Raw genomic sequence first — 14,705 nt, forward strand, 5'->3', positions numbered from 1 at the left:
CATTGACTGCAATTCCTACAACCCTACCAAGATTGACCCTGAAATCTGGTAGCAAATTGGGACATTACTGTCTTGTATCTGCCTCCTTTTTTTAAACAATGAAAACAAGGCTAATGTAGACAATGAACTAAACATGGAAGTTCTTTTTTTTTCAACTTCAAATCTCTTCCCTCCCCTCCTAGGGACAGCATTGCCCCTAACCCTAACATAGACACCATAACAATGATTTTGTTGAAGGATTATCTCCCCCTGTGGTCAATGCCAACTCTCTTGTCAAACCATCCCAACCGAAAGATACTAACAATTTGGAGAATTCCCATAACCAGTATCCAAATCTCCCACCTCCATCTGCATCCAGGCAACCCTCCCAGCTTGGGGGTGAACCTACAGATATGAGAACTTCAATTCCCAGAATTCCCCAGTCATTATGGGCATTCCTGGGCATTCTGGGAGTTGCAGCTGTCACTTCCAGAGCTTGACCCTTCCCTGCCAATGGCCTACCTTTAACATTACTCAGGGAGAGGGAGCGATCACGGTCCATGAGCCCCAGCTTGCTGCCACTGCTGTTGTCCTTTTGCCGGGCCACCGCCACCGCGATGCCAACAGGTAGATGTCTAACCTCCACCTCCCCTTGAGACCCAATGCTCTCCCGTCCAAAGGACTTGGCACTTTCAGGCCGCTCTGGTTCCTTCTTCAGCTGCTTGCCCTGTTGGCCAGGGTCAAGCTTCATGTTGCCGAGGCCCCCAAAAGGGCTCTTCTTGCCACCCCCCTGCCGGGCCGATGCCTCCTTGGCAAAGCTACCGCTGTACTTGATGAGACTTTGCATGGCAGATCCTTCACCATGCGAGGGAGGGTGGAGGCTGTCCGCCACGCTGCGGGGTCCCACCACTGAGGACCTCTGTAGGCTGCTAGGCTCAAGGTAGGTCTTCTTAGCTTCCTCCTCCACCCGGTTGGCATGGTTGTGTTGGGCAGCGAGGACAGCCATCTGGGTTGTGGCGAAGTTGCCCATTTCAAAAGGCTTCCACTTTTGTTCAGGAGGGTTCAGTTGTTGGTTGGGATCTAAATGCTGCCGGGAGGAAGAGGAGGAGGAAGAGGAAGAGGAGGAGGTGTCCAAAGTGCCATAGATCTTCACTGCTTCTTTGCAGCCAGGTCTTTGAAAACGGTCCCGCTCGCAGGAGCGGTGTTCTGCCTCCAGGCCTGCTTTGGGCAAGTCTTTTGAAGTGAGGAACTCCCTGTTTTCTGGGGAGCTCAACCTTGGCCTGCTCAAGAAGGTTTCTGAAGCCCCCTGTTTCTTCAAGGCCATGGAGTTGGTCCTGATCACCGAACCTTTCTCCCTGAGGGCTTCCATCCGCTTGGCATCTCCGTGGATGGGGAACTCCTGGGGCAAAAGGTTGCGAGAAGCATCAACCAGACACCTCTCCGGGACCGCCTGCAGGACACCCACTCTGGTGGCAGCAGGACCATCCTTCTCCTTCGTTTTGGTGTTGTCCCGGGCCTGGGAGGCAATTTGAATGGGGCCATTCCTCTCATCGTAAGCCTCAACAGAAGGCACAAAGGTTGGGGCAATGACCTTGTGCTCCCTCCCAGGCTCCTTGGTCAAAGGGAAGATAGTGTACATATTGGGGTGGACAGGCTGGGGAGGGAATGCCGAGGGCGGGGGGAGTTTCCCTGGCTGAGCTGGAGAGGAACAACTGCAGGCCACGTGCAGAGCGGCCACCGAGCCCATCGCGGAATCTACTTTCTTCAGCCGGTCGGAGTACATGTAAGGAGAAGGCCGCACGTTCTCATCGTGTCTGCTGAGGTCCTTGGCGCAGCGGTCCAGCTCGGAACCCTGGGCACTTCCTCCCCCATTGCAGTTGCTGAGCGAAGATGTCTGAAGGGGGTTCTGAGACTTTGGTTCTCCGCCGAAGACTCCCCGGTTGGGAAAGTGTTCCGCAAGGAAAGGGGACAGCCGCTCCCCAGCCTTAATGGCCTTTTCGAAACCATTCGCTTTTCTCTCGCTGTCAGGCTTAGTGTCCTGGGTAAGGTCCACCACGCTGTGAGGCCGGGCCTCCTCACGCAGCTTGGCCTCCTTCTTGGCCAGAGGCAAGGGGAGGTCGCTTCGGCAAGACCGTTCCTTCCCACCGAGGTCCTTCGGGCCCTCCTTGGAGGTCCTGTGCAGGTGCCCAAAGTCCTTTTCATGGAGCAGGGCGCTAGAAGCGTGGTTGGGTGCTGCCCTTGAGTGGGGGGCTTGGGGGTGCAAGGCAGCCTGTCCTGCGTGCCCAGCAAGGTAAAATCCATCTGTAAATCAAAAAAGGGAGAAAAACAGCAGCTTAAGGTCAAGTCTCTGGTCTGACCCTGAAATACCCCAACTCAGGTTGATAGGGGCTGTTCCTACTTCACCAACCTCACCAGAAGTTTTCCAACCTCACCAGAAGTTGGTACAGATGGGTTCAACCTCTAATTCACAGGCAGAACAGTCTCTTCAAACCTCAGACCCCTGCTGCCAAGATCAACATGGCTGCCCAGCCAGGACACCTTCCAGATCCAAGGACTTCAATTCCCAGAATTCCCCAGCCACTGGGTCCATTGCTTAGAATTATGGGAAATGATCCTCATAGTTAAACATTATAAGGATAGCAGACCCAACCCTGGGCTGGGGTATGAGTTCATTGGTCACACTGCAAAAGGTTTGGATGGGTAGGTGGAAACCTGAATGGCAAAATCCCCCAATATATGTGGAATATGTGACAACACTAAAGCAGGGGGTGAGGGGAGGAGATCAGAGGGAGCCAGCAACCAAATCAAGTATTGAGAGTGTAGAAACTGTTCACGTTGCATTCCTTAAGGAGGTCCTTAAAGGCAGAAGGGAGATAGGGAGTAATAAACATATCCACCATGTCTTTGGTGTCTCCTAATCCAGGCTGGAAAGAAAATCTGGTTTCTGGCACGTGCAAAGGGCATCCAGAATGGGCACAACGCAGATATGGGGTTCTACAACCTAATTTTTAGACCATCTCTAGGAAACTCAGTGAGTTATAATGGTTAGTTTGTTGGACCCAGTTTTACATCCTCACTAGAGCGTCCGGGGTGGCTTTGGGCCAAGGAAAAAATGAGAAAAATGGGATCTCAGTGCCATCAAGAAATAGAAGAGTTGGTTGGAGTTGGATGGCATCATGATGGATGGATGGAAGGACGGACGGACAGACGGACAGACAGGCTAACCTTTAGGGGACTCGAAGAGGCTGTGCTGACTCAGCTGAGCAAGTAATGGATTCCCGCTGTTGTGGGGTTCCAGGTGACTCAGAGGAATGTATGAGGGATACAGACCACTTGGCAGGTGGGAGAAACCTGAAACAGAAGAAAAATTTGCAGATCAGTTTGGGATTCCAAGGGCCATGGGCTACCTCAGTACCATCGGAGTGGGGTGCACTCACTCACACTGCCTCCCTCTCCCCCATCCTGGCTAGAATACACCATTACACACTAGCAGTGTGCTTTGACGCCCCCCTGCCCACCTTCCATAGAACGTCAGAGGGCTGGTGGATTGTCCATCAGCGAAATTCCCCCCCGCGTTACATTTTCAGTGCTCCATGTGCGAGAGGGATCAAAGTCTGCAAGCTGGCAGGCATGGCTATGGGTTTGACCATCCGTCTTGCCAATTTTGACTCCCTCCTGCAGACCCCTCGAGGGCTGGGAAATGTTTTTCCAGACCCCAACAAAGAAAGTCTTGGGCAAGTGGTGACTCCCCAAATCCAGGCACAGAAGAAGATAGGTATGTCCAAGCAGAGCAGTTTTAGCAATTGAAGAGGACAGTGGCATTTCAGGTCACTAAACAAAAAGTCTTTTGAGGGACAGGTCCCAACATTGAGGAACAGAAATATGGGGGTGCGGGGAAAGTTGATGAAAACGAGAGGGACCAGGTTGGCCGTTAGGAACGCTTTCCCTCTGTGAACACAAATTCCTGAAAGTGGTCAATGCGCGTAGGCCTAGTGCGAGGCTTACTCAACTCCTTCCACAACTTCCTTGATCACAGAGACAAACCTGTGGCTGCTGAAGGGAAGTGACAAGCCATGGCAGAAATGTCCCACTTCCTTTTCAACTCCAGGTCTGCAGGCTGCAGCTGACACCCCCAGCCCTCACCAGTTCAGGAAATGGGTCTGCAGGTGCTCAGCACCACAGTTTCCATCTTGCAGGGCCCAAGGGGCTCGAGAAAACTTTCAGCCTTGACAGGCTCCCAAATGGTGGGGTTGACGGTCAGGGTCACGGGTGAGAAAGTCAAGAAGGAGAGGAAGAGCAGGCGGTATTTTCATCTTGATAAAAGGAGGACCTTCGAATCGGCTGAGCTGCAGTCTCGCAACCCAACCCACAAGCGGGGAGTGGAAGGAAGTCAACAGTTATGCAATTCTGAGAAGGGGGAATTTCATGGACTGGCCGTTTCTGGGGCCCTCAAAGTTGCGATGGAAAGGAAGGAGAGAGAACAAGGGAGGCCCCCACCCCCAAAAAGTTACAAAATTATTCAAAAAATAAAAGTCCCCAGAATTAAAAGCGACCTATAGTAGCTGAAAAAGAAGAAAATGGTGCACTTCGGGCCATGATACAGACAACATCATTCAGCTTTTCTTGGGAATGATTCAGCGCCCCAGTGTGCATGTATCTGGTTGAAAACTTCAGGCCAATTTGTAACATCCCTTCTTTAGGTTAGGCTTAATGTGGTTTGCAAACCAGTTTACTGCTTGGGGGAAACCAACTGTGGTTGGCAAAAGCACGGCCCAGTGCAACGCGTGAATCTAACCAGAATATGTGCATGGTGGTACAAGAGGGCAAGATTCAAAAACCAGAGGTCTTTGCACAGATGTAGATTTCCACAGAGTGGAATTCAGAAAGAAAAGGATGGAGCAAGCCAGACGTTCACAGGCTATCCATTGCTTAAAGAAAAATGATTTCGCATTTCCCAAACCATAGGTGGTCATCTAAAGAAGGACAAAACACTAGATTGCAGTGTTTTTCAAACTTGGCAACTTTAAGATGGGTGGACTCCAACTCCCAGAATTCCCCAGCCAGCATGGCTGGATGAGGAATTCTGGGAGTTGGAGTCCCCCATCTTAAAGTTGCCAAGTTTGAAAAACACTGCTATATTGGATCATATCTGGACTCCTTGAAAGCAGAATCAAAATGGTTGTTAGCCAGGGACAGACTTTCAGTTGTAAAACAACATCATGGTTCTGAGAATGTCTGCATCTTAACTTTCTATGGAAAAGTTAAGATAAAGTTAAATAGAATAGAAAAGCCCTCAAAACAAGAATACAGAAGCAACCATATTAATAATGCAATCAAGGGGACTGAACAAGCTAGCATCTATCTACCTACCTACCTACCTACCTAAACACACACACACATACATACTTGCCTTTAATCTCTCTCTCTCTCTGAAGTTTAATTTTTAAGCCGACAAGCAGATCTAGTTAACCCACCCCCCAGGTAAAAAATAAGATAGATGTATTTATTTCTCCCTCAACTTTGGAGGCTGGAAGAGTCATGGACTTTCTAGTGCAGTTCCTTGGCCACTGTGAGAAGAGACTGCCGGATGAGCTGGGCCAGGGGTCCAATCCAGCAGGACGCTCCTTACGTTGTTAAATATTTATTGCACTTTGATCCTGTCTTTCCTCCCAGAAATTTCAAGATGATGGACAGAAGTTTGCTGTCCTACCTGCAATCTTAGGTTCCCAAGTTCAGTCAGGCTAAGTTACGGTCACTTCCAAAGGAGAATAAACCATGTTTGTTTATTTCCAGGATTAGAGTTGCTTCTGGCATCCATGACCAATCCCCAGGCTGACTGACTGCTCAGAGGCACCCTTTTCTCTAGTTCTCAGCATATTTTTGTAAGTTTATAAAGTATTATTGCTCAACTGATTCCAGTCACCAGCAAGGAACAGTAAACCCCCCATCTCTAACATCCCTCTTCGAAACAAGGTGAATGTCTATTTCTTTAGCTTGACAAGGCTTGGACAATCAAGTTTTAAATATATATGAGAAAGAGATGTTGTTTTCCAGACACCTCGTTTGCAAAATCAGATGTGTCCCCCCGTTTCTTCCTACACCGTGTTCTATTTTTTCAATACAATTAATTTAAAGTTTATTGTTTTCAATCAACATGGCTGGATTGTTATATTTCATGGTGCCCTTCAGAATACGTTACTTATCAACAGAGAAGCCACACATAAAGTACGTATATAAACACACACCCATATTAATCTGTTACCCTGATTGTCCCTGACTTGTCTTTTTGGAGAAGGTGTAAGAAGGCAAGCCATACAGGATGAGAGCTAAGTTTGGAAGGACTGGCTGGGTCAAAGTTGGCCATGCGCTGGGTAGTGCGTGCAGGGGCGGCAGGGGAAGAACCCAAGATTTTACGGATTTTCAAAGAGAATCGACAAACCAGCTGGCCGGCAGTTGGGCCGTCTGCTTTTTTTATGGGAAAAGCTCTATGTGTATTGTGGGGATATGTAAATAAGTTTAAGTTTATTCTGAACTGGGGTAAGGGCTTAAGAATATTTATCTGGATTGTTTCTAGGGCAGGTTTGACTTCATTCATCTTTAACGATTTGGATTAAGATTAGCAAGGTATAATAATAAATGCTTGGTTTTAGGGTTAATACGATTAAGATTACTGTAATTGTTGTACTATTAATTATAATTAATAGTACAATTTTATTGTAAACCACTCAGAGTCCCCTGTTGGGGGAGATGGGCAGTGATATAAATTTAAATAATAAATAATGGCAGGCAATTTATATGCTTTTTAGTTTGATTTTTATTATAGTAGACAGAAATGCATAGAATAGTAGTAGGGAGGGAATAATTAAATAAATGTTATCTTTGGGGGGAAGTTGATTAGGAGATAGATATACACACACACACACACACATATATCTTCTTTTTCTTTTAATATAAGGGGATGGAGCAACTGTATTTAGCAATTTTTATAATGTGCCAATGGAATGGCTTATAGAAATAATGTGATTTTGGTTTAATATAGAGTAAGGGATTGATTATGGAAAATTTGTTGTATATCCTTGCTGTTAAAAGTTGGAAGTCACCTCTTTTTCTAATCTATAAAAATTTTTCTCTTGTGTTTTCACTCTTTTTTAGTTTTTTTTTTCTCTTTGTAGTGTTTTGCTTTTTTGTAGCTTTTATCTTTGTCTTAAACCTAATAAAATTCTTACAAACAAACCAGCCGGCCAATCTCTGCAGATACCAACTCTCACAGGGCAGGACTGCCAGTTTGGGGCTGCAAAACCATGAATGACCACTAGATGGCAGCACATCATTACTTTCCTATATCTCTGCAGCCATCTAGTGTCTGTCTGGATTGCTGCAGGCTAGATTTCCAAGCTCTATCACAAGCCAATGCCATTTGCCATGCTTGCCAGGAGGGACGGGAATGGAAACCCCAAATATTTGTAAAATGCCATGCTGCCAGGTTTTCTATCCCAGAAGTTGTATGTGCCTGCCTTCAGTCAATGTTGACTCCTATTTAGAATATGGGCTGAAGGTCTCCCTCTGGCCAAGGGGGGAAAAAACAAGGAAATTCAACCTTTCTTCTACAAACAGTGAGGATGCAAAAGCGTGCCTGTAGAAGAAAAGCAGAGTTCCCATATCCCATCTGGGTTGTGCAAAACCCAAAAAACCCCTCCCACTCTCAAGGGACAAATGGTTGTATCATCCTCTCTCCTCAACAGTTGATCTGGTTTTCCTGGTCCCATTATACCCCCACAGGGAGGAACCAGGAAGGAATTATTCCTGAGGATCCTCCTCAGATGCAGAAATGTTAGGAACCAGGGTGGCTTCAGTAGGATAAACAAATGTGTGATAGAAAACAACCTCACCACCAGCCGCACACCCTTTGTCACTCCCAATAATCAGTCCAGTTCAAAAACACCAATAAGAGAAATTTGGAAGCAATTCTCAAGCATACTGAGAAGAGGCGAGGACAAAAAATGCAAGATCCTTACACAAGGGAGGAAAACCAGCGAGAAACCATCAGGGGGATTACGGCGCTGAATCAGTCCCAAGGGCCAATAGATCCTAACTACACAAGTTTGGGAAGGGGAGAAGAAGTTGATCAAAAATGTCAAAAACATCCCAGAATCAAGGGCAGGATTCAGGAGAGAGGTTTCAGGAGGCCGTGAGTTTGTTTCCCTCCCCACCTTCATTGCCACATCTGTCCCTGGAGTTTTTTTTTTCCCCCTTCCCTCCTGCGGCTTCTGCGGCTGCTTGATGTCTAATCTCACGACCGGACTATGCTTCCTCTCTTGATAATGAGTCAACAATTAAAAAAAGAAAATGAAAACAAAGCCCTGCCCTTGGTTATTTGGGAAACAGAGCAAAGCTTTAGACGTTGTTCTTGGGCTGGGCTCAAAAGCTCGGCCAAGTGCCTGCAGTAAACAGCTTTTCAACCACTTTTCTTGTGTTGATGGAAGTGGGTCAAGCTCAGCAAGCTCACTGGGGTCATTTTAGCTGAGCTGCTCAGAGCAAGCCAGGTTAGGATTCTCGGGGGATCAAGTGGGGAGAAACGGTTCCATTCCACTGCTCCCTGACTTCCAAAGGCCCCTTGCAAAGTATTATCTTCTGGCATGCTTGAATTCCAGATCTGCATCCTGATTCGCAATCCATACAAGCAGAAGAGCAACCTTCAGGGGTTCTGATAATCCACCAGGTTCACACACTAAGATTTAGATCTCTCCAGTTGGTGAAAATGATGGAAAACCGGGTTGGGGAAGCAGTGGGTGAGAGAGAGGGATGTGGAGAGGGGAGGAAAAATTAATTGTTCAGCATTTATTGCTTTCTCTTGCAAGCGATCCATCCTCTTCGGGCACGATGCAGTAAAAGAACAATTGAAGTGGGTTGATTCTCTTGATCGGAGACCAGATTTTAGCGTGCAACCTTTCCCATTGCCTGTCCAGACAAGTCGCATTTTTGGCTCACTTCCCTTCAGCTTCCAGTCGACCAACTGCTCTTTGAGAAGGTGGCAAGGTCTGGGTTCAAGGAATAAACAAGCACCCACTAATAATGCTGCACAGCTTTGAGAGATATGAACAACTGATGGGCCGGAGATGGATCCAAACTATCATCCTTCCATGTGATAGGTAAAGGTAAAGGTTTCCCTTGACGTAAAGTCCAGTCGAATCCGACTCTAGGGGGCGGTGCTCATCTCCGTTTCTAAGCCTTGGAGCCGGCGTTGTCCGTAGACACTTCCGGGTCATGTGGCCAGCATGACGACTCGGAACGCCGTTACCTTCCCGCCGAAGCGGTACCTATTGATCTACTCACATTTGCATGTTTTCGAACTGCTAGGTGAGCAGGAGCTGGGATTAACAACGGGAGCTCACCCCGCCGCGCGGTTTCGAACCGCCGACCTTCCGATCGACAGCTCAGCGGTTTAACCCGCAGCGCCACCGCGTCCCACTGTGATGGATGTACTAAATACCAGAAGATGCAAAGACAAATCTTTCATCCACTTGAAGCCACACTGTTTATGCTACCCAAGCCTATGTCTGAATAATGTTGGTCCAGACACTTTATTGAAGCAGTCTCTGATTTCTCCACCATCCTAAGGAGGGAGACATCTTTCCCATGTTTGATATCTCATCTTTTTAACTGGACCTGCTGGGATTCCAACTTAGGACATCGGCACCTCATCAGTTGTGTTATCACAAAAACATGGTTAATCTGAGCTAAAAGAAGACTTCTAACAGGGTACCAATAACAGCTGAGATAAAGAAGTGTGAGTCATGAGTGGAACTCACACTAGGAAAGACAACCTGGCACCACTGGGTCTATGGGATCTTTTTGGTACCCACCAAACTCACCACACCTCCTTAGAAAAAGGGAAACCACCTACACAGGGAGGGGGGGAAAAGTCACAGACAACTTGAGATAGTAGAGAAAATCCAACAGGGAACGATGGAATAGGGGGGTCCTCTTACATCTGAGAAGTGGGCATCTCACTTTCCCTGGGAGCCACTCGGTGACAGTATCGCACCATACATTCCCAGTATCCCAAACGGGTCACCACTCCAACATGAATGCCTACCCCTGAGGTCAGAAAACAAGAGGATACATTTTTCCCCCACTCTCATCTTTCACAGGATGGGAAAGGATCTAAGACTGGGATCCTGCCCTCCTGCCAATATTCTCCAAATCATTTCCATATGGCTAGCAATGAGGAAAGCAAACCATTTTGAACAAGAAGCACCTCATTAATGGGCACTAGCAATCCTGCCTCTCTCATCCACCGAACCGTGCGCACCATCTTCCTCTAGCTAGCAGGCAGATGTTCAGATCTTCTTCCTTGGCACCGTTTCTACCAGCGCTGCCCTCTCTGCCAAAAAATGCAGGTAGGGAAGCAGTTGGGAAGAGCAAAACATGTTTTCTGACGGAGGCCAGCTCCTCTTGGGACAGGAATGCGGTTACGCAGGACGGCTGGAATCTAACTGCCTTAAACGTGGGACGCTTCGGGGTTCCTCCTCCCACCACCCTGCCTTGGATGGGTGATCTATCAGGCAGCCAAGGAGAGAGGCTGTGCCAGATTAGACTCAAGAAGGTTGGGGGGGTCGGTGACAGGCGGATAGTACTAATTACGACCATGCATATAGGGGGAAGGATGATAATATTGCAGGCAAAAAGGTTGCAAAAGGAATTTGCTTCCTCCTCCTCAAAGGCTGAACATCCTCCTTGCTGCATCTTGCATCAAAGTCACTTTTTATTCTCCGTTACATCCACTGCGCTCCGTGGCCCAGGAAACAAGAGCCAGCAGAGGGACTCCAAAGGATCAAAATACCTCGTGGCAGCTTTTAAGCGATTTGTTTGACTGCCTTGGATGAAAAGAGAGGATGTTTCTAACCGTTTTAAACACTGGATTATACCTAGGATGGGCCCCGCTGTGCAGGGAGGGGAAATGGCTGACGTTGCCTCCCCCCTTTAAGCAAATGTCTTAATCATATTGCTCCAGAAGAAATCCACTTTGTCATTTACTTTGTTTCAAACTGGGATCGGTCTTTTTTATTTCCTCAGCCGGACAGCATGACAAGTTCACCCCTGGGTGTGATTTTTAGAAGGCAATAACCAGCTCTCCATTCCTACCCAGCCTTCACATGCCTCTTTTTTAACTCGTGAACCTGCTCAGGTCCAACTGTCCCCTTGGAAAGTTTCATTTCCCGGGTGGCCTTTCGCTATCCCAGTCTGCATCCATCAGAATCCACTGGAGAGGCCGCCCGGCCTTCCAGGAAAGGGAGGAAGCCCCCAGATGCCAAGCATCTGGCATGCCCGCTCACACCTTGCACGGTGCAGGTGTGACACGCATCTTGTCGCCAGCAGGATCCCCTTAGAAGCAGCTAGGGAAAATCTGAACATCTTCCAAATTGACATCGGCTGTCCATGGCTAAAGAAAGCTGCCTTTGCTAGGTGCCTCCATCCCATTTGCAAACAGTCCAAAGCTACCGGTCCAAGAAAGAAAGCAGAGACGAACGGGGAAGGAGGAAATGGATGCTTTTACAATTATGTTGCATCACATGGGTTTGAGAAGGAAAGGTGTATGATGCACGCGTCTTCTAAAACACCACTTAACAGCTACAGACTTTAGACCAGTGTTTCTCAACCTCAGCCACTTTAAGCTGTGTGGACTTCAACTCCCAGAATTGCCCAGCCAGCAATGCTGGCTGGGGAATTCTGGGAGTTGAAGTCCACACAGCTTAAAGTGGCCAAGGTTGAGAAACACTGCTTTAGACCTTCTCATCACAATCATTTGCTCCTCACAAACTATTCAGAAACACTCCAGGATTTCCAACCTGCAAAATAAATAAAAGGAACGTCGCCGTTGCATGTTCATTTTGAATCCGGCTCCCGAATGTCCCGCTTGCAAATTCCCTTTCGCCCAGAGTTGCAAAGATCCATGAACATGTCCGAGCATCTTGCGGTAGTGACAGCTGCTTTCTCAGACCCTGAGGGTGGGGGGGCGTTCTTTGTCCCCTCCACTGTGCCCCCCAAAGCAGGGAGAAATGCTAAAGGAAGCGGCTCAGAAGGAGCAGGACAAAAACCTGTATGGAGTTTTTGCTGAAAACAGGAAAAAATGAATTTGTGATTTGTGGCTTTGATGATTAGAAAGGGTAGGATATGGAGAGTTTGGGGCCTCGAGGTAACCTTAGAGAAAGAGGGTAAAATATAAGTGCATTTATAACTGCTGTAAAGAAGATCGGAAGCCACTTCTTTATAGCTTTTTTATTTTTATTTTCCTTCCTTCTTGTTATTTCTTTCTTTCTTTCTTTCTATTTATTTATTTATATTTCAAATTTTGTCACTGCCCATCTTGCTCAAAGAGCGACTCTGGGTGGCTTACAATAAAACTGGAACAAGGATTAAAATACAATAAAAACAATGTTTTAAATAAAAACATAAAGATAAAACCCAAGATAAGAGATGTCAGAAAGTGCTTAAGTTAAATTCATTTAATTCGTGGGAGCCTCTTCAAGGCGCTAACCACTAATCATTTACTTAGCCCTTTTCTTTTCCTTTCCTTTTTCTTTAAATTGGTATTGTTTTTTACTTTGTAAAAAAACTTCTTTAATAAAAATTAACTGGAAAAGAAAATGAAGACGAAGAAGGAGCAGGACAAAGCGTAATGCTAATTATTGCTCCTGGATTATTCACCCGAGGCACGAGGGATGGCTGCCAAGGGCCAAGCAGGTTTGGATGGCGCTGTTCCCACTTGGCCACTTGGCACTGCCACTCTTCGAAGGGCCTGCCTTTCAGCAAGAGATCAAACGACTGAGATGCAAAAAGGCTGTCCAATGTTGCACTAAGCCAAGCTTCCTCCTCTGAGCCATTATACAGGTAGTCCTCAACTTACAACCACCATGGGGACCGGAACTTCTGTCGCTAAGCAATGTGGTTGTTAAGTAAAGCATCACGTGACCATGCCCGATTTTACAACCTTTTTTGTCATGGCCATTAAGCGAATCCCATGGCCATTAAGTGAATCCACCTTCCTCATTGGTTTTGCTTGTTGGAAGCCAACTGGGAAGGTCGCAAGTGGTGATTGCGTGACCCTGGGACACTGCAACCCTTGTAAACACATGCCAGTTGCCAAAAGCCCAAATTTTATCATGTGACCGTGGGGAAGCTGCGACAGTCGTATCTGCAAAGATCAGCCGTAAGTCACTTTTTTCAGCGCTGTCATAACTTCGAACGGTCACTAAATGAATGGTCATAAGTTGAGGACTACCTGTAATGAAGGAAGAAACACCAACATACACTTGCTCAAATGCTCAAGAATGAAGGTGATTTGGACCAGGGTCTTTGACGCACAGCACCTTCCCCAGCCTTTTAGCCAGGGCTTCGCCAGTCCTACACAGCTGTGGTTGGGATTGAAACTGGGATCTTAGCACGCAAAGGGCACCCTCTTTCCCTGACTCACAGCCCCTCCCTAATGAAGAGGCAAGATTCTAGTCCTCATGGTTTGGAAGAAAAGATTTACTGTTAAGACTCTAGGATCCTGCTTTGCATTGACTGGATTCACAGCCGCTTGTCCTTAAGGGGGTGGATGCTTGGTTTGGGTTGGGCAGGAAGAACAATGCAGGCCCTGCTGTTTGCAAAGCACTCCTTGCAGCTTAGAGGGTGATGTGAAAGCAGCCAGTCTAGGTTTAGTCTGTTTTTTATAGTTGTTTTCTTTTGTTTCCACCCAGTTTGTTATCCTGCCATCTCTGCCCTTCTTTTTACTTCTTGTCATTTTTCATGTCTCATCTTCCATGTTTTAAATACTTTGAAAACCACCCAGAGGTGCTGGGAGTCGGGCAGCACAGAAATTTAAACAGCAAGTCACCCAATGGGTCCTACTACCTGTCAGCTTTTGACCAGGCAGCAGCTTTTTGAAAGTTTAACCTCTACTCTAAGGAAAAGGTAAGATTCTAGTCCTCATGATCTGCCTCTAAACTGAAGATTCCACACAGCATCCTGGCTAATCAGAGTCGCCGGGAGTTGGGCAGCATATACGGTAAATTTAATTCATTAGGGTTGATCGCACAGTCTACCAGATGTTTAGGCTGGATTTGGCATTTTTGTCCACCTATCAAGTCCTTCCCAAGGACCTGGGATAGGCAGATGTTGTATAATAATAATAATAATAATAATAATAATAATAATAATAATAATAATATTAATATTAATCAACCAGCTCTCCACTGAAGAAAAACTCTCAAACTAGAAGGTAAATAGTCATCCCTCGGCACAGAAGTCTTAACCTTTTGAACATCTGGTGAAACCTACACGCCCCTTCTCAGAAAAATGAATTTATAGTAAATGCACAACATGAAATACACCGATGTAGCCTGTATGACAAAGGAAGCCAATTAGCCTCAAATATGGTTACGAAAATGTTTTTTTTAAATCACAGGTGTAACACAGCAATGCAAATGCTAAATTTCAGCGTGATGGGCAAATAAAGCTCAGCCTCGGGTGATAACCCTGAGCTGTCATTTTTTTCCCCACCCGAATTCACAGACCTCCAAGGACTCTCTCTAAGCAGAGGGGTCTGTGGAGCCCAGCTTAAGCCCCCCTGCTGTACCAAATCCATGCCCCCACGCCCCACCTCCACCTGGCCTACCTCGCAGGATCCCAGTAAACAATTACAATCTCTGTGTAATGTGCTCCCTGCGCTCCTCTTTGGAGAA

General features: G+C 46.8%; 1 protein-coding gene across 4 annotated transcripts in view; it reads right to left on the minus strand.

The window, feature by feature from the left end:
• The window catches only part of TNRC18 (trinucleotide repeat containing 18), a 78,850-nt gene that overhangs the window by 49,763 nt on the left and 14,382 nt on the right, over positions 1-14,705 (minus strand). For all 4 annotated transcript variants that reach the window (XM_063314676.1, XM_063314675.1, XM_063314674.1 and 1 more), the window contains exons 3-4: positions 3,205-3,330; positions 502-2,280 (exon numbers count right to left, since the gene is read on the minus strand). In XM_063314676.1, coding sequence (XP_063170746.1) covers positions 502-2,280; positions 3,205-3,330 — 1,905 coding nt within the window. The remainder of the gene's footprint in view (positions 1-501; positions 2,281-3,204; positions 3,331-14,705) is intronic.

This window comes from Candoia aspera, chromosome 14, assembly GCF_035149785.1.
Source record: "Candoia aspera isolate rCanAsp1 chromosome 14, rCanAsp1.hap2, whole genome shotgun sequence".
Lineage (NCBI taxonomy): Eukaryota > Metazoa > Chordata > Lepidosauria > Squamata > Boidae > Candoia > Candoia aspera.